Source organism: Hypomesus nipponensis, chromosome 11 (assembly GCF_054491055.1).
Source record: "Hypomesus nipponensis isolate SF chromosome 11, ASM5449105v1, whole genome shotgun sequence".
Taxonomy (NCBI): domain Eukaryota; kingdom Metazoa; phylum Chordata; class Actinopteri; order Osmeriformes; family Osmeridae; genus Hypomesus; species Hypomesus nipponensis.
In genome coordinates, this window is record NC_140371.1 from 14167008 (window position 1) to 14190202 (window position 23195).

General features: G+C 49.5%; 1 protein-coding gene across 2 annotated transcripts; it reads right to left on the minus strand.

Annotated features, from left to right (window-relative positions):
- Positions 1–87: 87 nt before the first annotated feature.
- Positions 88–22347, minus strand: LOC146268244 (vinculin-like). Of its 2 annotated transcripts, XM_084708986.1 has the most exons (22): positions 21898–22344; positions 16993–17063; positions 15604–15754; positions 14987–15095; positions 14315–14437; positions 13287–13447; positions 11393–11483; positions 11108–11255; positions 10790–10943; positions 10514–10689; positions 9833–10023; positions 8370–8569; positions 7533–7661; positions 7197–7346; positions 6999–7107; positions 6492–6794; positions 6240–6364; positions 5752–5937; positions 4123–4299; positions 2865–3068; positions 2641–2745; positions 88–2468 (listed from the first exon to the last, which is right to left on the minus strand). In XM_084708986.1, exons 1-22 carry the CDS (start codon positions 22063–22065, stop codon positions 2322–2324), a joined length of 3378 nt encoding a protein of 1125 aa, XP_084565112.1. In that variant the 5' UTR covers positions 22066–22344; the 3' UTR covers positions 88–2321. The 2 variants fall into 2 exon arrangements, with proteins under 2 accessions (XP_084565112.1, XP_084565113.1); XM_084708987.1 differs by lacking the exon at positions 4123–4299 and having other exon boundaries at positions 21898–22347.
- Between the last annotated feature and the right edge of the window lie 848 nt (positions 22348–23195).

The window sequence follows — 23195 nt, forward strand, 5'->3', positions numbered from 1 at the left end:
TTCAGGACACATCAGACAGTCTGAGAGACGGCACTTCCAAAACGCAGCTGCCTTTTATAGTGTGAATTGTAAAGGAGGAGTCTGAAGTGAGTTACTAGCTTTGTACTTTATTATTCCAAGGCACAGCAGATTGTGTTGGCAGGGCAGTAGTCATACATACATTCAGAGTGTGGAACAATGTGTACACATACAAACCCTAACACTCAAGTCAGTCAGTCAGTCAGAGAACACTATAGGAACCCTTAACCAGTCCTTCAGTCAAGGGATTTCTACAGTCTTCTGAAGTAAAGTACTGGAAAGGATCAAGCTACTATTCAGTATCTGTGATGGGACAGACAACTATAGGTGACTCGTTAACTAGTTCAGCTAACTTGACGAGTACTGTGCACACAGAGTGCCAGCCTTCATACTACAGTTCAATAATACATCGTTTGTCAAGTGAAGATGGCTCACACACACGTACATACACTCGACCCGCCCCATGTCACCCATAGATAACCGCTTCACCACCAAACTGTCCAGCCTAGGTTGACAGGGCCAGCCTGGGCTCATGCAGATGCTTCAGTAATAATTCCCTCTAACATCAAAGTATTTCAGACGTATAAGACCACCCCTGAGTTCTACATGAAATGCTAGATGATGTTTGTCTCTGGGATTCACCAGGGCTGAGGGTAATACTGATGGGTTCAGCGAGATATGAGTTACAGTACACAATGTAGTACAATACAGTACACAAACCTCAGCCCCTTGCTGCCTGAAAACATCTGATAGTTGTCTTGGATTGAATCACCACTGACATACAAAGGTCTGTTCATCACTAGTCATTATTATTAAACAACAGGGTATATGCTCAGTGGCTCCATTCACTTAAACCCCCCAGCTCAGCAGAGCCCCACCTTACAGGTTCTAAATACCATAGCACTGTGACATTATTCATGCCAACAGTTTCACACAACGTTCTTCGTATTATTATTGACAAGCCACCGGGGTCTTGTGAAAAAACACTCCCCTACTAACACACACACTTGTCCTCAGAACACCAGGTGACTGTGTACTACTAAACTGCCAGAACCTGGGTCAAATGCACAAAAAACGATTTTTTGGCCATAATTAAAATGATTTGAGGGTGTGTTTGAGTTAGTTACCTCAGAGTTTGCTGTTGTGGGATTGTTGCAAATAGTGCCTGACCCAGGCCTTAAACTGACAGGCTGGTAGAGCAACAATAGGTCAGCTGTGTGCATGTCTGTCAAGAATGGCTTTGACTATCATTCATGATAAAGTATCAAAGTAAAACAGTTCAACTGTTACGCAGATCATACAGAAAAAAGGGCTTCATCTAATAACTAGCTTAGGTATCACACTGCAGAAACATGGTACTTATTCAATCATCTTTGAAACTAGAAAATTATGGTAGACCCAACTTCTCAAAAAATAAACACGTGAATTTTCTTTCATTTAGTTTGTGCTTTTAAAGTTGAGAGTAAATATGCTTTACGGTCAAACAAATCCTTTGGCATAGTTCAACATGGTAATACTTGAAATAAAACTACAGTCAAAGAACATGAAGCACACTTGGGAAGCACCCGTTAAAATATCACCTGATGTTAGCCTATTGGATAAATAATATCACACAAAAACAGATCTCACAAATAAATGTGTTAAAGTGTTGCCACTCAACGTAAACATGAAGTGGGAGAACTGGTGTACCATCAGCCAGGGGCACTCATGCCTGTTCAACCCTTAACTGAATGTCATTTGCAATAAGACAAAAAAGTATGTACATTTAGACAATAAGAAAAAGTCCACTGGTAAAACAGAATCTAAAGTAAACGTCAAAAGCTCGTACTGTCATAAAGAGAGGGGCAGAGAGACAGTTCATAGATCACTTGCTTTTTTAAGAAAATAGAAAAAACATTTCATGCTAAAAATATACCTGGGATTTTGGATAAACCTTTTGTAACACAACATACCAAAAAATATATATTAAAAACCTTTTGTGGTTGTCCTAACATGTTACCGTTACAGATAAAGGGATATATTGTGAAGCGAAGCTGTACTCGACCCAGAGAAGAGGGGCTTCTAGCAGTATCTGCTAGGGTTCCTAGGGTTCTTAACACACCAGAGTCGAGTTCACCTGCAGGTTTTGCCTGTTTTGTAATGTTCTGTGTGTGGGCATTTTCAGTGTACTGGGTATGTACTATACAGTATGTTCATAAAGTTACATGTCTGTGTGCTACCAGGAAGTGTGTGTGGTCAACATCAAGGTTGCATGTGTGTGTATCTGGTACACAGTACTGTTATCTCTGCGAGCAGGTGTGTGTTTACTGGTACCAGGGGGTCTTTCGGACCCAGCGCAGGGTGCAGCCTGAGTCTGTACGTATCTTGATGGACGCTGCCTCTGCTTCTCTCACTGTCTCCTTCACAGACTGCATCAGGTTCTGAGCATTGTGCACCAGCATATCTGTAGCCTGCAGGGGACGGAGGGAAGGAGAGGAGAGGTACAAAGAAAAATGGCCCGTGTGAGAGATGTAGATCTCTGAGGTAGGTCATTTGGAGGAGAGGGACTATACTGTGGTCCTGTGTGTGTGTGTGTTTGGTGTGTGTGTGTTTGTTTGGTGTGTGTGTGTGTGTGTGCCATACCTGTTCTGACTCCTCCTCGCTGATGTTGGTTCGTCCCAACATTGTGGCTTTTACAGTGGAGAGAATCTTCAGCTGAGTGCTAATGGTGGGAATACGCTCACACACCTGCAGAAAGAAACACAAACACAAGTCACAATCACTATAAATCCAGTGTGTTTGTGCTCTGGTCAATAAATCGTGCGCCCGTTTTCCGTTGAGTGTATACGTATGTGTACTCTACACACCTGTAGTAGGTTGGTTCTGATGCGTCGGTCGGTACACTGCTTGGCCACCTCTTTAGCCAGTCGGGTGACCTCGTCGGAGGCTTTGGCAATGTCCTTGGCACACTGGATCAATGCCCGCTTGTTACCGCTGCCGCCACGCACCAGACGAGACATCTCCGCCATAAGCAGGGCCATCCGCTTGGCTGCCCCGATGATGTCATTACCCTAGAGAGAGAGGAAGCGGGGGACAGAAGTCAAAGGTCAGGGGGGGTCACACTGTCATGGTTTAAGTGGGATGTTGAAAGAAGCACATGCCGTTGTTATAGCAAACCCTTTTTCACATATGATTGTGTACATAGCCCTCCTTCAAAAGTAATTATCAGTAACTGGTCATGTTTAACAACGCTGTTATCCAAATGCTGAAACATTTTCTGTAGTGTACATTGAAACACACAAAGTATTATAGCATTTGATTAACCATCAACTGTGGCAGCAAGCAGTGAAAGAGCGGTTAGTGAAAGTGACCAGACCCTGGCTCCATGTTCTCCTCCAGAGAGCGGAACAGAGGCACAAGACCCTCGGGCTGTAGCCCACCGCCCCGCACGGCAGAGGTGAGCTGAAGTTAGCTGTCATGATGCCAACGCTAGCAGTTTAGTAGCATCCGTGAGGTGTTAGCATGTGATTCGGTTGTGCTGATCAAATGATCCTGCAGGCTCAGGATCAGCTGGTGACCATGTCATAGAAGCAGGCACACAAGCAGGCAGGCCAACTGACTTAGAAAAAACGACATCACTTTGGGAAACTGTCATCCTTGGCTTCACAGGTTGGCCCGAGGCAGAGTGATTGACAGCAGCGACCACTTGTCAGAGTGACTGGCTCGTCCTTCTTTAAAACACTCTCCTCCAATCAATCACGTGAACATGACTGGTAGGGACTTGTGAAGCCAGTCCCAGTTTATCCATTAGGTGCAGCAAACACCATTCCAACAATCCTCAATCTAAGCACAACCCCAGCATGTGTGAACTTTGAATCTGCTTGTGATGCAGCAGCAACAACAACCACCACATCAGCAGCCATGGCTGGTTGAAGGTTTCCATGGTAATAACGGATGCAGAGTTGAAAGTTCCCACGGTGCATTCAGGATGTGGTAGCCAGTGGTTGGCTGCGAAAGCCCTCAGGGTGTGGCTTAAATCCAGTGGGCGTGTCTGTGCCACACAGGGGCCTCCATGTGGTGCTTTTGTGTGTTTGTGTGTGTGTGCGTGTGTGTGTGTGTGCAGACCTTGCTGGACCACTTGCGGGCCTCCTGATGTAGAGATTGGGCGGCTGCCAGAATAGGTTGATTGACAGGCTGGTTGGATGGCATCATCAGGAGCTCAGGTTCATAGTCATCCTCACCGTCAGTAAACTCATCTTCATCATCTACCTCCCTCTCTTCCACTGCCTCCTCATCCTCAGGCTGGGGGAGGAGTGCAGGGGGGAAGGGATGGGGGGATGGAGGTGGGATGGGGAGGGAGTAGGAAGGAAGGGATGGGGGGAGACAGGGAAGGGTGGGTGGATGGATGGGGAGGGAGGGAGGGAAGCATGAAGAAAGGTAAAGATATAGTTCACTGAGAGAGGATCTGGAGGAAGGGACAGAGGTAGAGAGAAAATCTAGCAAAAGAGAAGGAGGTGGAGGATAGTTCTACAATGGTGGTGGAGGAGGTGGAGGATAGTTGTGCAAGGGTGGAGGACGAGGAGGAGGGTTGATGAAGACATTCTCATGCTATACAGTAATAGCGAGGAAAGGAGATGGAGGCTTTTCAAGGTACGGTGGAGGCGAAACAGCCAGCATAGACGTAAGACCATTCTGAACTATGCTCCAATGCCAACACTAAACCCGACTTCCAGAAAGAGAGAGGCAACAGTTACACCTAACAGCCTGCTGGGAGTTTTAGTGGTTTCGAGTTCAGGTTTAGTTGAAGCCACTGTAGAGTCATGTGGCCTATTTTTCTTGCAGCCTTTGTTCCCATAGATAATACTGTTCAAGACTACATAGGAACAGGGAGGAGCACTGTAGTTGGGTAAGACCAGTCTCCGTCCGAGCTTCTCTATAAAATATCTAAAGATGTGATAAGAAGACTTAGTGATAAAGAAGGGCAGAACGTCCTCACTGATAAGACAAGTGATCCACCCTGTACATAAAGACCTGGCAGTCCCCTACTGTAGAGGAGGGCCAGCTTAGCATTAGAACCACACACCACCGCTCCGCGAAAACAGACAGAAGAACGTGAAGAGTGATTCGGTTGACTCTGCTCTGACTCTCTCCACGACGGGAGGTGGGTGGCATTTCTCTTGTAGCAGGAAAGGCTAAGGGCTTCATTAGATAGCCTCCACAGGCAGAACCCCCCTGAGGGTCTGTGTGTGTGTGTGCGTGTGTGTGTGTTTATGTTTGTGTGTGTATAGAGTAGCGACCCTGCATGCAGACTCTCCTCCAGTCGATGACAGTTTCCAGTTCTCCTCTGAAATTGGAATCAAGACACAGATCTCCACATTTCAGAGACACACACAGTCTTATGAGAAAATAACAGCGGTGTATTTCGGGATCAAGCCATTGCACCCACAGGACATCAAGGAACACTCTGATCCTCATTGTACGTCTCTAAAATCTGCACTGGCACTATGAAGATTCATCATCATCGCCTACGACCCCTTCTGGGGCTTACGCCGCCAACAGTTCTCCAAGCTTCTGGATCTTGAGCCTGGATCCTGCCAGATAAATCGATGTGTATGTCATGTCCCGTCCACTCCCATTACAAACCACTGCTCTGCAGTTTTTCTCTGCATCTGTTTACACACTAACTGACCGCTCTGTCCACAGGACTACAGCACGTGCGTGTGTGTGTGTGTGTGTGTGTGAGGTTTCACTGACTTTGCTTGACCACTTGCGAGCCTCGTCGTGTAGTTGCCTAGCAGCCACCATCATGGGCTCGCTGACCATCTCCCCGGCCTTCTGCTCGGGGAACTCCTCGTCCCTCTCTTCTGGGGGCGGGGGGCGCGGGGGGGGCACCTCTCCCTCGGGCAAGGGGGGCTTGGGGGGTGCCTGCTCATCACTCACCTGGGAGGGGCCGACACACAAACACCCACACACACACACAGACGGACTGTGTCAGCCTTCATGATCAGCGTGAACATCTGCAAGGTTATCCGGAACGAGTATGGGAAGTGTGCTGAGTAAGAGGAGGCAGACCAAGAGAAGAGGTAGAGGGAGTAGGCAACAGAGAGAGAGAGGGGGAGAGAGAGAGAGAGAGAGAGAGAGAGAGAGAGAGAGAGAGAGAGAGAGAGAGAGAGAGAGAGAGAGAGGGAGAGTCTTTGTGTGTGTGTGTGTGTGTGTGTGTGTGTGTGTGTGTGTGTACTTACATGCAGCTGGTCTAGGTCTGGGGGTGGAGGGGGGAAGTCAAGCTCCTGGGGCTGGAAGGCTTCTCTCACCTTCCCCACCGATGCCAGGATCCTCAGACAGGAGTCTAGGAAGGCCTTCTGAAGAGCTGTGAAAGATTCAAGAGGGAACAGAAGTCAGATATGTGAGAATGTTTGTGTGTGTGTGTGTGTGTGTGAGTCCTGTATGTGAGTGTGTGTGTGAGGACTATATATATTGGTTGTGTGTGTGTTTACCTGGGTCCTGTATGTTCCCAGCCACAGCCTTGGCATCCATCACCATGGGTGATATGGTGTGTGAGAGAACGTCGGAGGCGTGTTTGACAGCGTCTCGGAATCGCGGGTCCTCAGAGTTCTCCACTTCCCTCTTTGCCACCAGCAGCACCCGATTGGCTCGCCTGGCTATGCTGGTCGCCCCGGCAACAAGCATCTGGGGCTGTACGTTGGCCATGGCAACACGGCATTTGTCGATGTCCTTCTTTATGGCCTCCTCAGAGGCATCCAGCAAAGACTTGGTGTCAATAGCCTCATCTACCAGACCTGTCGACACACACCACACACACACAGACACATCACACACACACACACACACACACAAACACACAGGATTCTCATTCTCAAACTAGCCATCCATTTTGAAATCCATTTCAAAAGAAGAAAGATATCATGCCCTTCTCTTGTGCGTCTTGTGTTCGCTAAGCTGGCTTATTCGGTGTTTATTCTGACCCCAGGTCCGTTTTTTACCCGTGAGTCTCTCCACATTGTCGATCCACTGGTTCTTCATGGTGTCAAAGTGTTCATACGCTGCCTGGTTACCTGGGTTCTTCAGCAGGATACGGGCAGCCGAGGTCACCTGCGTTCAGATAGAAGAGGTGCGTGGGAGGGACTCTTCTGACAGACACGCACAAACAGGAAAGCCCTGGCACCCTCTCCGGGGCGTACCTGTGGTGTGAGTTCCCTGGCATGTTTCACAGCGGCGTGGATTCCCTCCACCGTGCCCTTATTGGCTGATCCCACGGCAGCCGCCTTCTCCGCCGTGGCCCCCAGACGCCCGGCGTGAGCCTCAAAGTTCCCCGCGCGCTCGTCAAACACCTGCAAACACCGGCACGCGCCTGTTAACGACTCCCAGGCAAACACACAAGCCCACAACGTGTTTTAGCCCGACCCATCGAGGCTTCGATTATACTCGTCCACTCCTCAATCACAGAACACATATAATACACAGATATGGACTCGTAGTGATTGACTGGGTTCTACCGCTCAGGGTGCAGTACTGACCTCCTCCCTGTTGGGGGCATCAGGGGGAGCAGTGGCAGACACAGCCAGCAGCTTGATTGGGGTGGTGGTGTCACTGAACACATCCGACACTTCCTGTGTCATCACTTCCTGCATGCGCCCCTTTAAATCCTGCAGATTGACACAGAAGATGACTAGAGTCCATACTGCATTACACTTAAGCACACAGGGATCCATAATAGCCCATTCCAGTAATGCTGTGAAGCATGAATATCCAGATCAAAAAGCAATACCATGTTTGACCACTAGAGGAAGATCATGGCCTTGAAATTACGACACACATTTGATGCTAATTGAGTAAGACAGTGGGAGGCACTGTGTATAGCAGCAGTAGTAGTGTGTGTGTGCGTCTATTATTGCATGTGAGTAGTAGTGTGTACCTATGTACTGGCGTGTATGTCTGTATTACTGTGTACGTGTGCAGGAGTTGTGTGTATGTATGAGGTAGAGTGTGTGTGTGTGTAGTAGAGAGTGTGTGTGTGTGTGTGTAGTAGAGAGTGTGTGTGTGTGTGGTAGCGTGTATGTAGTAGTAAAGTGTGTGTGTATAATAGTAGAGTGTGTGTGTGTGTAGTAGAGAGTGTGTGTATAGTAGTAGAGTGTGTGTGTGTGTGTGTGTGGTAGTGTGTATGTAGTAGTAAAGTGTGTGTGTAGTAATAGATGTGTGTGTGTAGTAGAGAGTGTGTGTGTGTGTAGTAGTGTGTATGTAGTAGTAAAGTGTGTGTGTAGTAATAGATGTGTGCGTGTAGTAGTGTGTGTGTAGTAGAGAGTGTGTGTGTAGTAGTAGAGTGTGTGTGTGTGTGGTAGTGTGTTGGGCTCTACCTTCAGACTGTCCTGCAGCTGAGCAGCTGTGGCTCGAGCGTGAGGAGCTTCCGCCTCGCCCCGTCCCGCCATGTCAGCCAGCGACGTCATCAACGCCTCGTTGCGGTCACAGCGACCAATCAGATCCTGGCGGTACGGCCCTACAAGCCCCCCTGCTAGCCTCCGCCCCTCTGAGACCATGCCCCTGATTGCTGCCTGACCTGGGGACAGGGGACAGAGGTCAGGGGTCAGGAGTCAGGGGTCAAGCTACTTTACCTCAACTGCTGGCTGAGACCAGCACGTTACTCACTAGAACTGACATGCAGAAAGTCAGGGGGAGGGGGGGCGGCGGGGGGGCCAGAAATGGAGAGTGACAGAGACAAAAAAACGAGATCGATTAGGGGGGAAAGAGAGAGAAAGAAAAGACGTTGATTCAGACAGAAAGAGATGGAGAGACGTGGAGAGAGTGAGAGAGAGGGGGAGAGAGGGGGAGAGACGTGGAGAGAGGGAGGGAGGGAGGGAGGGAGGGAGGGAGGGAGGGAGGGAGGGAGGGAGGGAGGGAGGGAGGGAGGGAGGGAGGGAGGGAGGGAGGGAGGGAGGGAGGGAGGGAGGGAGGGAGGGAGGGAGGGAGGGAGGGAGGGAGGGAGGGAGGGGGAGAGGTGTTGGAATGGTCAGGAGTGGAGGCATCAGAAGACGTTACCTGTGTGGCTCTGGGGCCGCTCACACACTGCTCCAATCAGACAGCATTGGAGAGAAGCAAAACACTCTCAGCAGGGAGCAGATACACAGAATGCCCACATCGGTTCATGGACATGTGGATGCGTGTGCACGTGTGTGGGAGGGGGGGGGGTGTGGGGGGGGGGGGAGAGGGGTTTGTATGTGTGCATGTGACATAAGACACTGAACGTGGCTGCAGTAATGGCTGTCTGTCATCCTCATCTCTGAGAGTACGCGCGGGTCAGAGTCTAAGTGTGCGGTGGTTTCAGAGGGAGGGCACGGCTGGGACAAGAGATATCCTCCGTCTCCCCGTGGACCCACAAATAGCCTCGCACCACTCACATCTTTCAATATGGTCCAACTGCCAGCCAACAGACACACGCAAACACACGCACACCAGCACGTACACACGTGTTATCCACAAGCTGACACGCCATCCAACATTCACAAAAGCTGGCATGACAGGACCCGATGGTCACTGGGTTTATTTTGGTGTAAAACCATCAGATGACAGAGCCTTCTCCAGGGACCTGCACTATGGCCCAGCTCATCTGCATGCACAAAATACAACCTGACCTGGATAGACTTTTACTGGATGTACTCACCTTGTCTACTTTTCCTTCTCCAATCCCTTCTCCCATCCCCTCCCTTCTCCCTTCATTTCCCCTCTCCTCTCCTCTCCCTTCCCCACTCTTCTCCCCTCCCCTCTCCCATCCTCTGCTCTCCTCTCTTCTCCCCCAACCCCCCTTCCTCCCCATCCTACTCACCCACTCCTCGGTCGTCCACTCCAGGGTTGTTGACCCAGCGCAGGGCCTGTTCCATCTTTCCCTCCAGGGTAATGGCAGGCTTGGCAGGCCTCATGTTGGCCACGGCCCGGTTGGTCTTAGACTGCAGGGTCAGCAACGCTGCACCGATCTGCTTAGCCAACGCACGGGCCTCCGGACTGTCACCCTTACCCCTGAGGGAGGGAGGGAGGGAGGGAGGGAGGGAGGGAGGGAGGGAGGGAGGGAGGGAGGGAGGGAGGGAGGGAGGGAGGGAGGGAGGGAGGGAGGGAGGGAGGGAGGGAGGGAGGGAGGGAGGGAGGGAGGGAGGGAGGGAGGGAGGGAGGGAGGGAGGGAGGGAGGGAGGGAGGGAGGGAGGGAGGGAGGGAGGGAGGGAGGGAGGGAGGGAGGGAGGGAGGGAGAAAAAAGGGAGAGATAGAAAGTCAGAGGATGACAAAAGGATACATATAAAACCTTTTATCCCACAAGATCTAAAACACCCAAGGGTAGAGTTTCGCTGCGTGAATACATTTTTGATAACAGTGCTGAGGATTTGATCATGTTATTCAGCCAAAGTACCCTAATAGGTCCTCATCTAAGAGCCTGCATCAAACCATCTGTCCCTAGACAGCAGGCCCCTTCACAGAACTCTGGTGGTGAGCCAGTGTGCGTGCGTGTGTGTCATACTGCTTGCGTAGCTCCACCAGTCTGGAGGTGAGTCCGGCGATCTCGCTGATGGAGCGCAGGATGTCGTCTCTCTCGCGGGGGTCCTCGCACAGGTCAGCGATGCGCTTGGCCTCCGCCAGCAGCGCCCGGATGTTCTCCTCCCCCTCAGGACCCCCGTTAGGGTCTGCCAGCCACACCTGCAGGACACACACACAGAAGCAGATGTGTATATGATTGCAGTCAAATAACGGCAATGTGTGTGTGTGTGTTTCAACGTGTGCGCGTGTGTGTTCTGACCTGTGCAGCATCGAGCCTCCGGGCGATGGCCGACTTGGCGTTGATTAAGGCCTCCAGCCTGCGAGTGGCGCTATCCACCTTCCCGAACAGCAGGTCCAGACCCTGGGAACACTGAGCAGCTCGCTGGACACACGGGGGGGAGGGACCCTGCCCCCTACACCACACACATACACACACACACATTAGAACGCGCATCACAGCGGACGCACACACTTCCCCCGCTCTGTTCTGCGGGTCACGTCTTTCGACGCAGCACGCGAGATTCACGTCGCCACCCCGACACGCATGCACACGCCTCGAGGCAAACCCCCACTCTACCTGGCCCGCAGCTCGGACACCTGATCGGTCATCTGTCCCAGGGTCTTGGTGGTTCCCAGGACGTCCCTCCGCTCTCTCCCGGCACACAGCTCGCCCACCTTCCCTGCCTCGTCCAGGATCACATGCACGGCCCCCTCCCCGGCCTCTCCTACACACAGACACAAAGGTGCATGACGAGGTCACTGTAGGACTCATATTGGTCTGGTAGTGAGTGTGTGCTAGACTGTGTCCATGTGTGTGTGTGTGTGTGTGTGTGTGTGTGTGTGTGTGTGTTAGACTGTATACCTGGCTGTCCATGGGGGTCTTTCAGCCAGCCTTTAGCCAGCGCCATCTTAGACTCGATCAGAGCCAGAGATCTCTTCATGGCCTCCATATCCTGACAGGCAGACAGCAGAGCATTACCACCAACAGACGAACCATCCAGTCCACACAGAAACATCCACGCAAAGTGCCGCTCAGTCATGGATCGTGTGATTATCGATACCGATTCCCCTCCATGTACTGTTCCTCAATGTCATGTCATGTTGAAAGTTGTGAGGGCATTGCTAAGGATTCGCTCAGGCCTGTGGTGTAAAGGGTACAGGGTGGGAGAGGGGTAAAGAAACAGGGAGAACATAAGGACATCACAGAGAATCAATCTGATTACTCGGGGTCTGGGAGAAAAGCTCTTCCTCCTTATTGAATAATGGACTTCTCAGAGGCACCTGTTCGATAATGGACATGTATAATGGATGTCTGCAAGTCTCACCAACTCTCATCCATTATGCAGGATGTGAGAGAGCGCGGACCCACACTGGGCAGTCTAAACACCTCAGTCAACACACACACACACATTCTCTGTCTCCCCTGGCTGGTGTAGTTGTGTGAAGTGGGGTTACAGGTTACAGTACATGTAGGGTTCCAAGTTACAGGTTATATTGTAAGACAGATTCTACCTCAGCCTGGAATGACCTCGTCAAAATGCGACTGGTGAGTGGTGAGTGGAATGGGACTGGACTTTCACATCGAGTGCATTCTGCCTCATCAGTGGCACATTGGAGATGTTCCGTGGGACATCTCACAGATACATGAACGGTAGCCTTTAGTATATTAGTTTGAGATACAGAGGCTATACAAGTTAAACAGCCATTATATAATCAAGCAGATAAGTAAACTTTTGACGCAGAAATAGGAAAGCCAAAATATCTGTTATGTATACTGCATGTTTCACTATATTGAAACAGTTTTGGACAGATATCTGTCATCTTGCACAGAGACTGGCCAAGTTCACGAACAAACAACAATGATTGAGGTGAGGTGAACGCAGCATCTTTTGGGTTACAGACACAGTAGCTAACCCAAACTAGACAAAAAGACAAACAGCCTCTATCAAAGGACAGACACGCATGCCGCAGAGTTGCACAGAGGGGGGGGGGGGGGGGGGGGCAGGAAGAGGCTTACCTTCTACAAGGAGGAAAATAACGGAGAAGGGCAAAAAAGAAAGAAAGAACAGAAAAAGAGAAATCAAGAGTTAAAATACCAGGTTCGAAAGAAGGGTGTGAATCAAAGAGACTGAAGGCTGCTGCTCAGAAGAGTGGAAGCACACACAGCCTCCATGTCAGCAGGACTGTGGTGCCAACCAGATGCGCTGTATTACATATTGATGGTGGGGGGGGGGGAGGAAGGAGGGGAGAGGAGAGGAGAGGGAGAGGTGGTGTGAGGAGGAGAGGGAGTGGGAGAAGGGGGAGGAGGGGAAGGAGAAGGGAGGCAGGAGGAGGGGAGGAAATGAGGGAGGGGGAGGGGAAGTAGGAGAGAAAAGGAGCAGTGGGAGAAGGGATGGAAGGAGAAGACAGGAGAGAGGGGTGAAGAGGAGGAGGAGGAGGAGGAGGAGGAGGAGGAGGAGGAGGAGGAGGAGGGGGAGGAGGAGGAGGAGGAGGAGGAGGAGGAGGAGGAGGAGGAGGAGGAGGAGGAGGAGGAGGAGGGGAATGGGGGAATGAGGGACTTAAGTTAAGGCTTTGATGACAGGTGTGAGGGTGTGAGGGATACTAGACCCAGGACTGGGGAGATGATTGAGGTGGCAGAGGTATTTGAGCGGGAGAGAGAGAGAGAGAGAGAGACAGAGAGAGAGAGAGAGAGAGAGAGAGAGAGAGAGAGAGAGAGAGAGAGAGAGAGAGAGAGAGAGAGAGAGAGTGTGTCACACCTTGTTGGCCCATGCGTCTTCGTCCCAGGTGGTGAGCTGCAGAACGCGTATGATCTCCTGGATCTCCGAGCTCATCTTCTCAAACGTGAACCGTCTGTTCCTCTCAGCCTCTTCGACGCCTGCATTGCCGCCACTCTTGGTCGCTACAAAGATCTTTATGGCTGCAGGGAGAGGTGGGTTACTATTGGGCACGATCACATTCTAATATCATTTCTACAAAATGATTTTTGAAGTCCTTGTGAAAGATGCATTTGTTTAGGCTCTCTTCTAGAACGTATAGGACTGGTCCACTGGTTAAATTGCACATCAAATTCATTGCATGAAGCTAAATCAAGTCAAGTCTTATGTCAGTGGCATTGGGTTCATTTCCATAGAACCTCTTTGGTACATCCAGTACAGTACATACACTGAGCTTGAACACGCACACACACACACACAGTCAAAGACAGACAGCTTTCAGAGTTGCCGTACACCATCTCACAGTACGTGGCTGCATGCAGGACCATGTCTCTTCATGTTTGACTTTTAATGCCTTTTTAATGACTTTTAGATTCAAAAACACGTCTGACCATCAAAGCACACTGTCAGTGTTGCACGGATGGAGAGAGAGAGAGAGTGAGAGAGAGAGAGAGAGAGAGAGAGAGAGAGAGAGAGAGAGAGAGAGAGAGGGGGGGGGTTATAGTGTGTGGTTCACTGCACTTCATGTACAGTACTAACAGTTCACCACAGTAGACAGCAGCAGCTGGTGGGCGGTTTGCGCGTGTGTGATTGTATGTGTGTGTGTGCGTGTGTGTGTAAGTCTAACAGGCCCAGGAAGTAATGGCTGTAATTATCAGGGTTGCTATAACAACCATTGAAGGCCCGTTGGCTGTACTACCTCCTGCTGCTGCAGCTTCTATAACACACACACACACAGGCACACACACACACAAGCACACACACACACACACACAGGCACACACACACACAGGCACACACACACATACACACGTACATACAGGCACACACACACAAAGATAGACACACACCTGATATAAGGACGGGTAGTAGCTCTTTGATGGTGTTCATGGATGACACCAGCATCATTCTGTGTTCCTGGTGGGTCAGCTCGTGCTGTCTCTCCTCAATCATCTTTGACATCTTTGTCATCCCTGAAAAGGACAGCAATCTATCAAAATGCTGGGAGAAACTTTGCCAACCAATAATCAGAGGTTGGGGACCAACCAATCCAAATGAATATCTGTTGTCTACAGCTCTTTACTCTGGGCCAAATAGACAGCTTCTCTCATAATCATATACATAATCAAATATACATTTTGTAGCCCATGTTATCTGTAAAAGGTAAAACAATTGTAGGAGGGTTTATCCCGGAACATTTAAAGCATTAATCCTTTGGGATGTCATCATCACCCTACGTGTCTGAAGCAGCTACTGCACTGTGATCTTCAGTGACGACAGTTCTGTTGAGGTGCCTCCTAGATCCAGACACACGCTATCTACAGTCTGTCTCTGATGCTTCTTTCTCTAGACCACTACAACAGAACTGACTGCTTGGATGAAGCAGGGGCTGAAAGTTAAAGGCTGGTGGTTTGGTTACTGTGAATGGGTCAGGGGCCAGGGCTGGGAGAAGTGACCTGGTCCCAAGTCTCGTTCTCTGAGTCAGGGGTCCGGTCTGAGTGATGAAGGCTAGGATAGGTTACCTGGTCCCAGGTTCTTGGTGTAGGTGATCAAATCCTCCATGGTTTCCACCACCTCCGCTACTGTCAGATACTCCAAGATGCCCTTACACACTCGGATGATCTTTCGGACCTGGAACACAACACACACACACACGATTGCAGGCACCTACACCAACACCACACTGCACAATGACGCTGTAGATAACAAAGTCTCACAGCCTTTAAGTGTTTCTCGTGCATTTGTGCATGCTTTTGGTTTCCCCCTTCCTTTTACAACCATAACCCAGAAGGTTGTGTGTGTACATATATGTCTGTGTCTGTCTATGTGTGTTTATTTGTGTGTATGTCTTGTGATGTAGGTCTTGTGACTGAGGGAAGCCACTCTATCGGAATGGGGGCCAGTGTGGTGATCAGACAGTATTTAGCAGCTCAGTGTGATTCTACTTACACTGCCTCTGTTTATCAGGGGAAGGTCACCAACAGCCTCGTAAGTCAGTTAGTGAGTTAGCCTGAAAGCTGCTGTCCTGAATGCTGCTGAATGCTTGGGTGTGTTTCAGTGTGGGAATGCATGCGAACACAACCAGATTCAAACACACACACACACACACTCACACACACACAAACACACAGAGTCACACCTCTGCTTCGTCGAAGGTGAGCAGGAGATCAGAGGTCCCAGACAGGATTCCTCTGGACCCATCGATGAGGTAATCCCGCGCCGGAACAGAGTACGGGTCTGCCTTCAACATCTGGGCAGCCTGGACCAGCTTCGAACACGCGTTCTCCACCCTTAGAACACAGAACCTGTGTCTTAGAGCAGGAATGGTCAAACCTGATCTGGCCAAACCTTGTCTACCCCACTGAGAAGCGGCCCTCGTATGCAGTAGCAACCCTCAGAAGGCCACTTTCCCATCTGAGGAACGGGGCACTCGTCTGTCCACTGGCCCTGTTTAGATGACACTCTTCCGGGGTTTATCATTAGAGCATCCCTCTTCCACTGATCTGAGGTTGGGGGTGCGGGAGCACCGCTGGTTGGATTTATATTTCTGTGTAGCAGGTGACACTTTGTGTCTAATGGCAGATGATTTGCAGATTAGTGATGGCCCCCCGGGGGGGGTGATGCATATTAAGAGTGGTGTTATTAACGCCTGTCTGGGGAGAAATAGCCCCTCCCCTGCGTGACCCCCATTGGTCAGGGTATCGATGGCCGCGGAGGGATCTATATTTAGCAGGGTTCACATTCCCACATGCCCCCTTCCTAAGCCCTGTGTGTGAGATTTATGATGCGTGTGTGTGTGTGTACGTGGTGTGTGCGTGCGTATGTGTGTGTGCTTTAGCATGGAAGTGTGTATCTTTTACAGAGACAACCCCTTCTGCCACAGTCACCAGGAATGAGGGAGGGCGAGAAGGAGAAAGTGTGCAGAGAGGAAAAATGGGATTGAAAAAAAGAGGACGTGAGAAAGTGGTTGCAATAGTGATAACAAATGGCCTTCCTTGACCTCCTGACAACACACACACACAGCGTTAGTGCTGAGACCGAGGACTGCTGAGTAACAGCTCACTGGCAGATCCAGAGTCAGCTGTTTGGACCCACGCAGTCAACAACAAAGTAGTTCATCTGTCAGGATGCTGAAGAGCCAGCAGGGCCCGGCCCACAGCCCTTCCTTCATTCCTTCCTTCTTTCTTCCTTCCTTCCTTCCTTCCTTCCTTCCTTCCTTCCTTCCTTCCTTCCTTCCTTCCTTCCTTCCTTTTTCCTTCCTTCCTTCCTTCCTTCCTTCCTTTTTCCTTCCTTCCTTCCTTCCTTCCTTCCTTTCTTCTTTCTTTCTTTCCTTCCTTCCTTCCTTCCTTCCTTCCTTCCTTTCTTGGTTCCCTCCTTCCTTGGTCCATTCTTTGAACAATTGTCTGATCTGATCAAGAAACATTGGTATTGAGGCATGTGCTTCCACTCACATGACCATCAAGGATGCCGTTACAGAAGATTCAGACACAGCCCAACAGGTTTCAACCTTTCTCACAGTGGGACTTACTTGATGAACGCTGAAGGCATGTCCCTCTTCATCACCTGGTCCTCTGTGGTCTGAACAGTCTCCTTCCCCACCTACAGGACACACATACACACAGAAGAGTAGAAGAGAAGGGGAAGTAAATATACTGAATCAATGTGTGTGTATGTGTGTGTGTGTCTGTTTGTAAATCACCCATCTGGGAACACTGTCCTCAGCCTCATCTAAAAACCAGCGCCAGTCACAAATCCACATAGAGAAAAAACTTTTCAAACAAAGTGTTTGAAATCACTTCCTTCGGTTCAACCTCGAATGGAAGTGATCAGCTAAAGGAAACTTGAAGTGTTACAGTTAGGAACAGAGTTCTGGGTGCTGATTTGCTGTGGACTCAGGCCATCACGGTGATAGTGGTGTAGGGCAAAAGGCCCTTTAGGTCCAATCACAGAAGCCAGGGAAAGAAGAGACAGACTGATCTCTGTATGGTTGTGTGGCTAGTCTGAACACCCAAGACAAAGAGCCCATTTTTCTCTGTCCAGGGGGCTACTCTAGTCTTGTCTGCCCAGCAGACTGGCCTGGTCCTGGGATCCAGCCAAACACACGGGGGTACTCTTACTGAAGGTCTGATAAACACTGCTGTTCATCACAAATCCACAGTGAGACACCAACCCACATAGACACAAGCTCCACAAATAGACACAAACACACACAACATACGGTATGAACAGTCTCACACCCAAACTCGAAATAAACGGTGGTAAACGTGTGTGCGGACCGTGTTTTTGATTTGAAGTACTGCACATAACAGGTTAATATTAGCTCATTTGGAGACTCAATGATCTCAATTGAAACATCAATAGCAGCCATTGTTTTATGAGATTCGATTAGTCTGTGTCCTGGAGGAACGACAAAGGCAATGCCCTTGCATCATACAGGAGAACTACAAACTACAACGCTTCAGCATTTAAACACACACACACTTTGGGTGACCTTGCTCTGTCCTTCAGTGGAGACTGTTCATATCACCATAGTGATGGAGCTGGTTATCTCTTAAAAACACATGGCCCACACATCAAACACACACACACAGATACAAACACACACATCACACACACACACCAAATGCAATTACAGAGGCTAGAGCATCAGTCTTTGTTTCCAGTGTCTGTGAAAGTCAGTTAATAGGTTTTCCGCTCCAGAGAGCCTGAGAGGAAGCATGCTGAACGTCATGCTATCTCGGCCTCAGATAAGGAACATCATTATGCTCCTGTACAACATCCTTCCACGCTCAAATCAAACTTGGCCACAAGAGCCCAGAGAACAGTCTTCGTAAAACAATGCAGAGACTGAATCATTGCATGAATGAATGAATAAATACATGGGAGAATGAATGAATGAATGAATGAATGAACAAATTGTGAATTCAGGGCACTCTACAAACCATCTGTAAAGATGACCGATCATTTTCATACCTATCTGGGATTTCTACTAAATACTAGCCAATTGAAGAATGAGTGGGTGTGTGTTTGTGCGTGTCTATGAGTTTGCCAATGATGAAGTCATGTAAGATCAGTGATCAAGGGAGGAATAAGGATATTTTTTAAGAGTAACTGTACCATGCCTCAGGACTTAAGTAATGGCAGTCAGTGCTCACAACTAATGTTCAATACATAATTAATGGAGAGTTAAGAGGTTTACAGCGAGCCAGCTATTAGATCACAGATCAGAGACATTGAGCAAAGTAGAGAGGAAGGGAAAGACAAGCAGAGGGTGTGTGATAGGAAAGATATTCAGGCTACATGATCATATCAGAGGAGTTCACCCATTAGACCAGGTCTTCTCTGGATCACATGACGCCGTGACAACCAAACGAACGGGTCTTTCTATTTCACTGTCTATCTTTCTGTCCATGTGTCACTCTTCCTTTTACTCTTACAGGAAATAAATGTGTCTGGTGGTGTCAGGGCTACTTAAGGGTCAAGTACAGGGTTAGATTACCAGATGACAGACTTACTGACAAACAGTCAGACAGACAGACAGACAGACAGACTGGGTGGGGCAAGTGAGAGTTGTCTGAACACCCTGTAAATAGTCCTAAAGACCCAAGATAGCTGTGTGTGAGTGTGTGTGTGTGTGTGTGTGTGTGTGTGTGTGTGTTTGTGTGTGTGTGTTTGTGTGTTTGTGGTGTATGTGATCTGAGGATAGTCTCACTCAAAGACACTGACGCCAGACTTTCCCAACTCAGCAGGGAGCCCCTGTTGCAAAGCATACTACTCAGATCTCTCTCTCTCATTTCTCTCTCTTTTCTCTTCATCCCTCTCTCTCTTCCTCCTCGCCCAAGTAACTCTCCCGCTCCACTTGGATTCCGATCCTCTCACCCTCTCTCCTTCCTGCTTTTCTTCAACCTCGTTCTCTTCTCCCACTTTCTCTGCTTGCCCTCTGCGAGTGTGTTACTTCCCCAACCAGTAAATCTATTTATTCCTCCCTTTCCCTCTATCCTTCCTCCCCTCCCCCACATAGTTGGGGTCCATGTTGACTTCAGACATCCATACAGACACCCACCTGCAGCAGCAGATGTGTGGTTAAAGAAGGGACAGGACAGGTGCCTGGGGAAGGACTTTCCTGCTGTTTTTGAACTGCAGCTAAAGTGGCACATTACCTGGATGAATGTACTCTCCATTTACTGCCTAAACAGACAGGTTGGGACCGTTTAGGAGACAAATGTAGAGTATGTGTGTGTCAGTTTCAAAATATGGTGCGTGCGTTGGGGGGCTCAATGACGTGGTTCTTTTAAAGGGTCTTAACGTTCAGTCCTCCCCGGTTGGGGTTAACAGTGTAACAGTATCGGTGTGCTGTAATGCTGTCACACCGTCCATGAGTGAGTCTGTTTCTGACTCTCTCTCTCTCTCTCTCTCTCTCTCTCTCTCTCTCTCTCTCTCTCTCTCACACTGCTTGGAGATCACAGTCAATATGACACAACTGCACTGGGAAAACAGAGATCCGTTAAACATGGAACCACTCCCACCATTTTGACGTCTTCTTGTATACGTCTTCTCCTGTCATCCTCCACTCCTCCTCCTTCTCCTAAGAACCGCCTCTCTCTTTCCTTCATCCCTTTCTCGTCCCTCTCACATCTCCAGCTTCTCTCACTTCTCTCCGTGCCCCACATGAAATGTTTAACGTCTAACTCCCGGGTCCCAAAGTCCTCCATCTCTCTTCCACAGATGCCTGTTCCTCTCCCGGTCTCCCTGCCTCCCTGGCTGTCTCCCTGTCTGTCTCCCCGCAGGTCTGTCTGCGTGTCTGTCCACTTGCCTGCCCGAGGGCCAGCATTAACCCTCTCGGAAGAGTGTCTCTTTCTGCACGGATCCACCATCCGCCCGCTCCAAAACACACATACAAAAGTACAATGACAAATCAGGGAGACACAGAGATAGACAGATAGAAAAAAAGGAAAGATAAAAGAGAGAGAGAGAGAGAGAGAGAGAGAGAGAGGAGAAAGAGGGAGATGGGGGTGGGGGAGAGAGAGGAGATTAAAGGTATGCTTCATAGGGGAGAAGTATCCAGTGGCAACAGAGCATCAGAGAAACCAGACTTAGGGAGGGACCCCACTGGAAGGACTCTTCATAGTTAGTCTAGGGCCAAACAGCCCTTGGCTCATTTCTGACCCAGTCTTATTGAATACCAGTGGCCAGTTTCCCAGAAGCACCAGTAATTCTAGTTCAGGACTAAGAAGCCTTTCAATGGAGTTCATTCATTGAGAGACATGTTTTATTTTCGAATTTGCTGTACTTGGACCAAGGCTGCCGATCCCTCTGTTCCTTCCTCCCTCCTGTTCTCATTTCTATCCTTTTTCTGCTCTTAAATCACCGATTCTCCATTCCATCCTTTCTCTTTCCCATCGTCTCATTTTCAATCTATCCTTTTGTCCTTTTTCTCCTTTCTACCCTTAAAAATGTTTTGCCCTTCCACTTGTCCTTCTCTCCTGCTACTCCACCACTGGTGGCTGATGCAAGCTCAGTCCTGATGTTCGACAAAGTGTGAGACCCAGTTCGCCCATGTGTCAATAATAATGACCCTGGAGCAGTGATAATGGTCTGTCCTGCATTGATCTGCCCACAGTTAGAACCCATTGAGTCCCATCTGTCTCCCCCTGGTCTGCCCGGCCGATGCCACTTCCTCTGTCTGGTATTCAGACCGCAGGTTACAGCAGGTCAAGCCAAGCTCTGATATATCCCAGATAATGAAGTTGTGCTCATAAAAAAAAACTCAAGTGCCCAATCAATTAAGATACGGAATTGGAGATGACTGACAAGGTGAAGACATACCAATCGTTGGGTATGCAGGACTGGAAGAAGATAGGGAGAAAACTGAGGTTAGGTGTCGTGTAGTAGAGGGCTGGGAGGGTGGGGCAGGTGGAAATATATCATGCAGACTTTGAAGGCTAAAGTCTCCATAAGGATTTGAGAAGGACTTTGAACTATAGCAACAAGCCAAAAACAAATTCACACCTTAATTTTGTGAGCAGTTGGGGGCACATTACAGGGCATTGCACAAGCACCTTCTCCTCCTCATTGATAGATGACAGCTCTCTTTGCCTCTAGGTTCAAGGACAGAGTGTCTTGCGCGACATAGGCTTGCTCTGTTTATTTCACCAGGATTCGTTTATTCCGCCCCACAAACTTTTTTCAGTTCAGCGCCCATTCGATAGCCAGGGCAAGTTTGATACATTGTTGTCATTGTTTAGAACGGGGAGAGAGAGTGTGTGTGTGTGTGTGTGTGTGTGTGTGTGTGTGTGTGCGTGTGCGTGTGTGTGTGGTGTGTAAGAGAGAGAGAGAGAGAGAGAGAGAGAGAGAGAGAGAGAGAGAGAGAGAGAGAGAGAGAGACAGAGATAATGTTCCAAATGGTGAAGGAGATGGCAAACAGGGGACTCACCCGCACAAGGTTGCTAACTGCCGCTTGCACCACCGCCACCGGGGTCGTTAAATCCGGGATGGCTTTACCGTCCACCTCTCCCTCTTCGTGCATGATGACCAGGTGGGAGATCTGCTGCGCCACCGGCTCGAGAATACTCTCGATTGTCTTGGTGTGAAACACCGGCATGATGAACGAGTTCTACCGCAGCCCTACAGATGAAAGGCGGCTGGTCGCTCCAGCACACTGCGCTGTTCTGCTGTACCCACTCTCTCACCAACGAAAGCGGCTATCCAGATCCTCGGTCCCACCACTGGTAGAGCCCTTCATGCGTCACCCTGGGGGACGGTGTACTGCACGACTCTACCGCTGAACGGTGTGCACTAGCCTGCGAGCGACCAAAATCGTGACAGGAGGAATCACCGTCCTCCAGCCAATCAGCAGCTGCGTATTGGTTCGTTCTGACTCCTTTATAACACACACGCACACATACACATAAACACACACACAGCATACTCTACTCTCCACACTACCCTACTGCTAGCACAAGCAAGAGCTGCTCCCAAATTACGTCATGCATTCCCGGTAGCCCGAAAAGGAAAGTGTTGGTGTGGGGGTATCTTACTGTCAGGTGATTCCAAGACGAAGAGAACGGGAAGAAGCAGAGAGGGAGAGAGAGGGAGGGAAGGCGGGGGATATGAGTTATTACTACACTTCATATTGATAGCATGGCTCGTAACAAACGTTATAATGGACCTACAGTTATAATTTTCTGATCGCTGAGGCCCCTGGCATTGGAGATCCACACAGGATAGAATCCTGTCAGAATCCATGATACACTTTTTCATGATTCATCTGGATGTCGCCTCCACAAGGTACACATGTAGCCACCACACAGTCGCACCCATGGAAATGAGTATTTAATAATGCTGATGACCCTCCCCCTGTCACCTGATCTGTCTTCATTAAAAGGTGGGTCAGGAGTTCATGTCTCCAGGCCTCGACGCCCAGCTCTAAATTAAGACTGAGAATTCAGTTTGCTGCACAGAGGACTGGGGAAGAGGCAGGAAGGGTAATCTCGCCCGTAGATTTGGAGAAGGAGGAAAGGGAGGGAGAGAGAGAGAGAGAGAGAGAGAGGGAGGGAGAGAGAGAGAGAGAGAGAGAGAGAGAGAGAGAGAGAGAGAGAGAGAGAGAGAGAGAGGAGAGAGAGAGAGAGAGAGAGAGAGAGAGAGAGAGAGAGAGAGAGAGAGAGAAACCCACCTCAAAGCCTCTTCAGGTCCTACCTTATCCTCCACGGAAGCTGCTTGGCAAACGTGGTA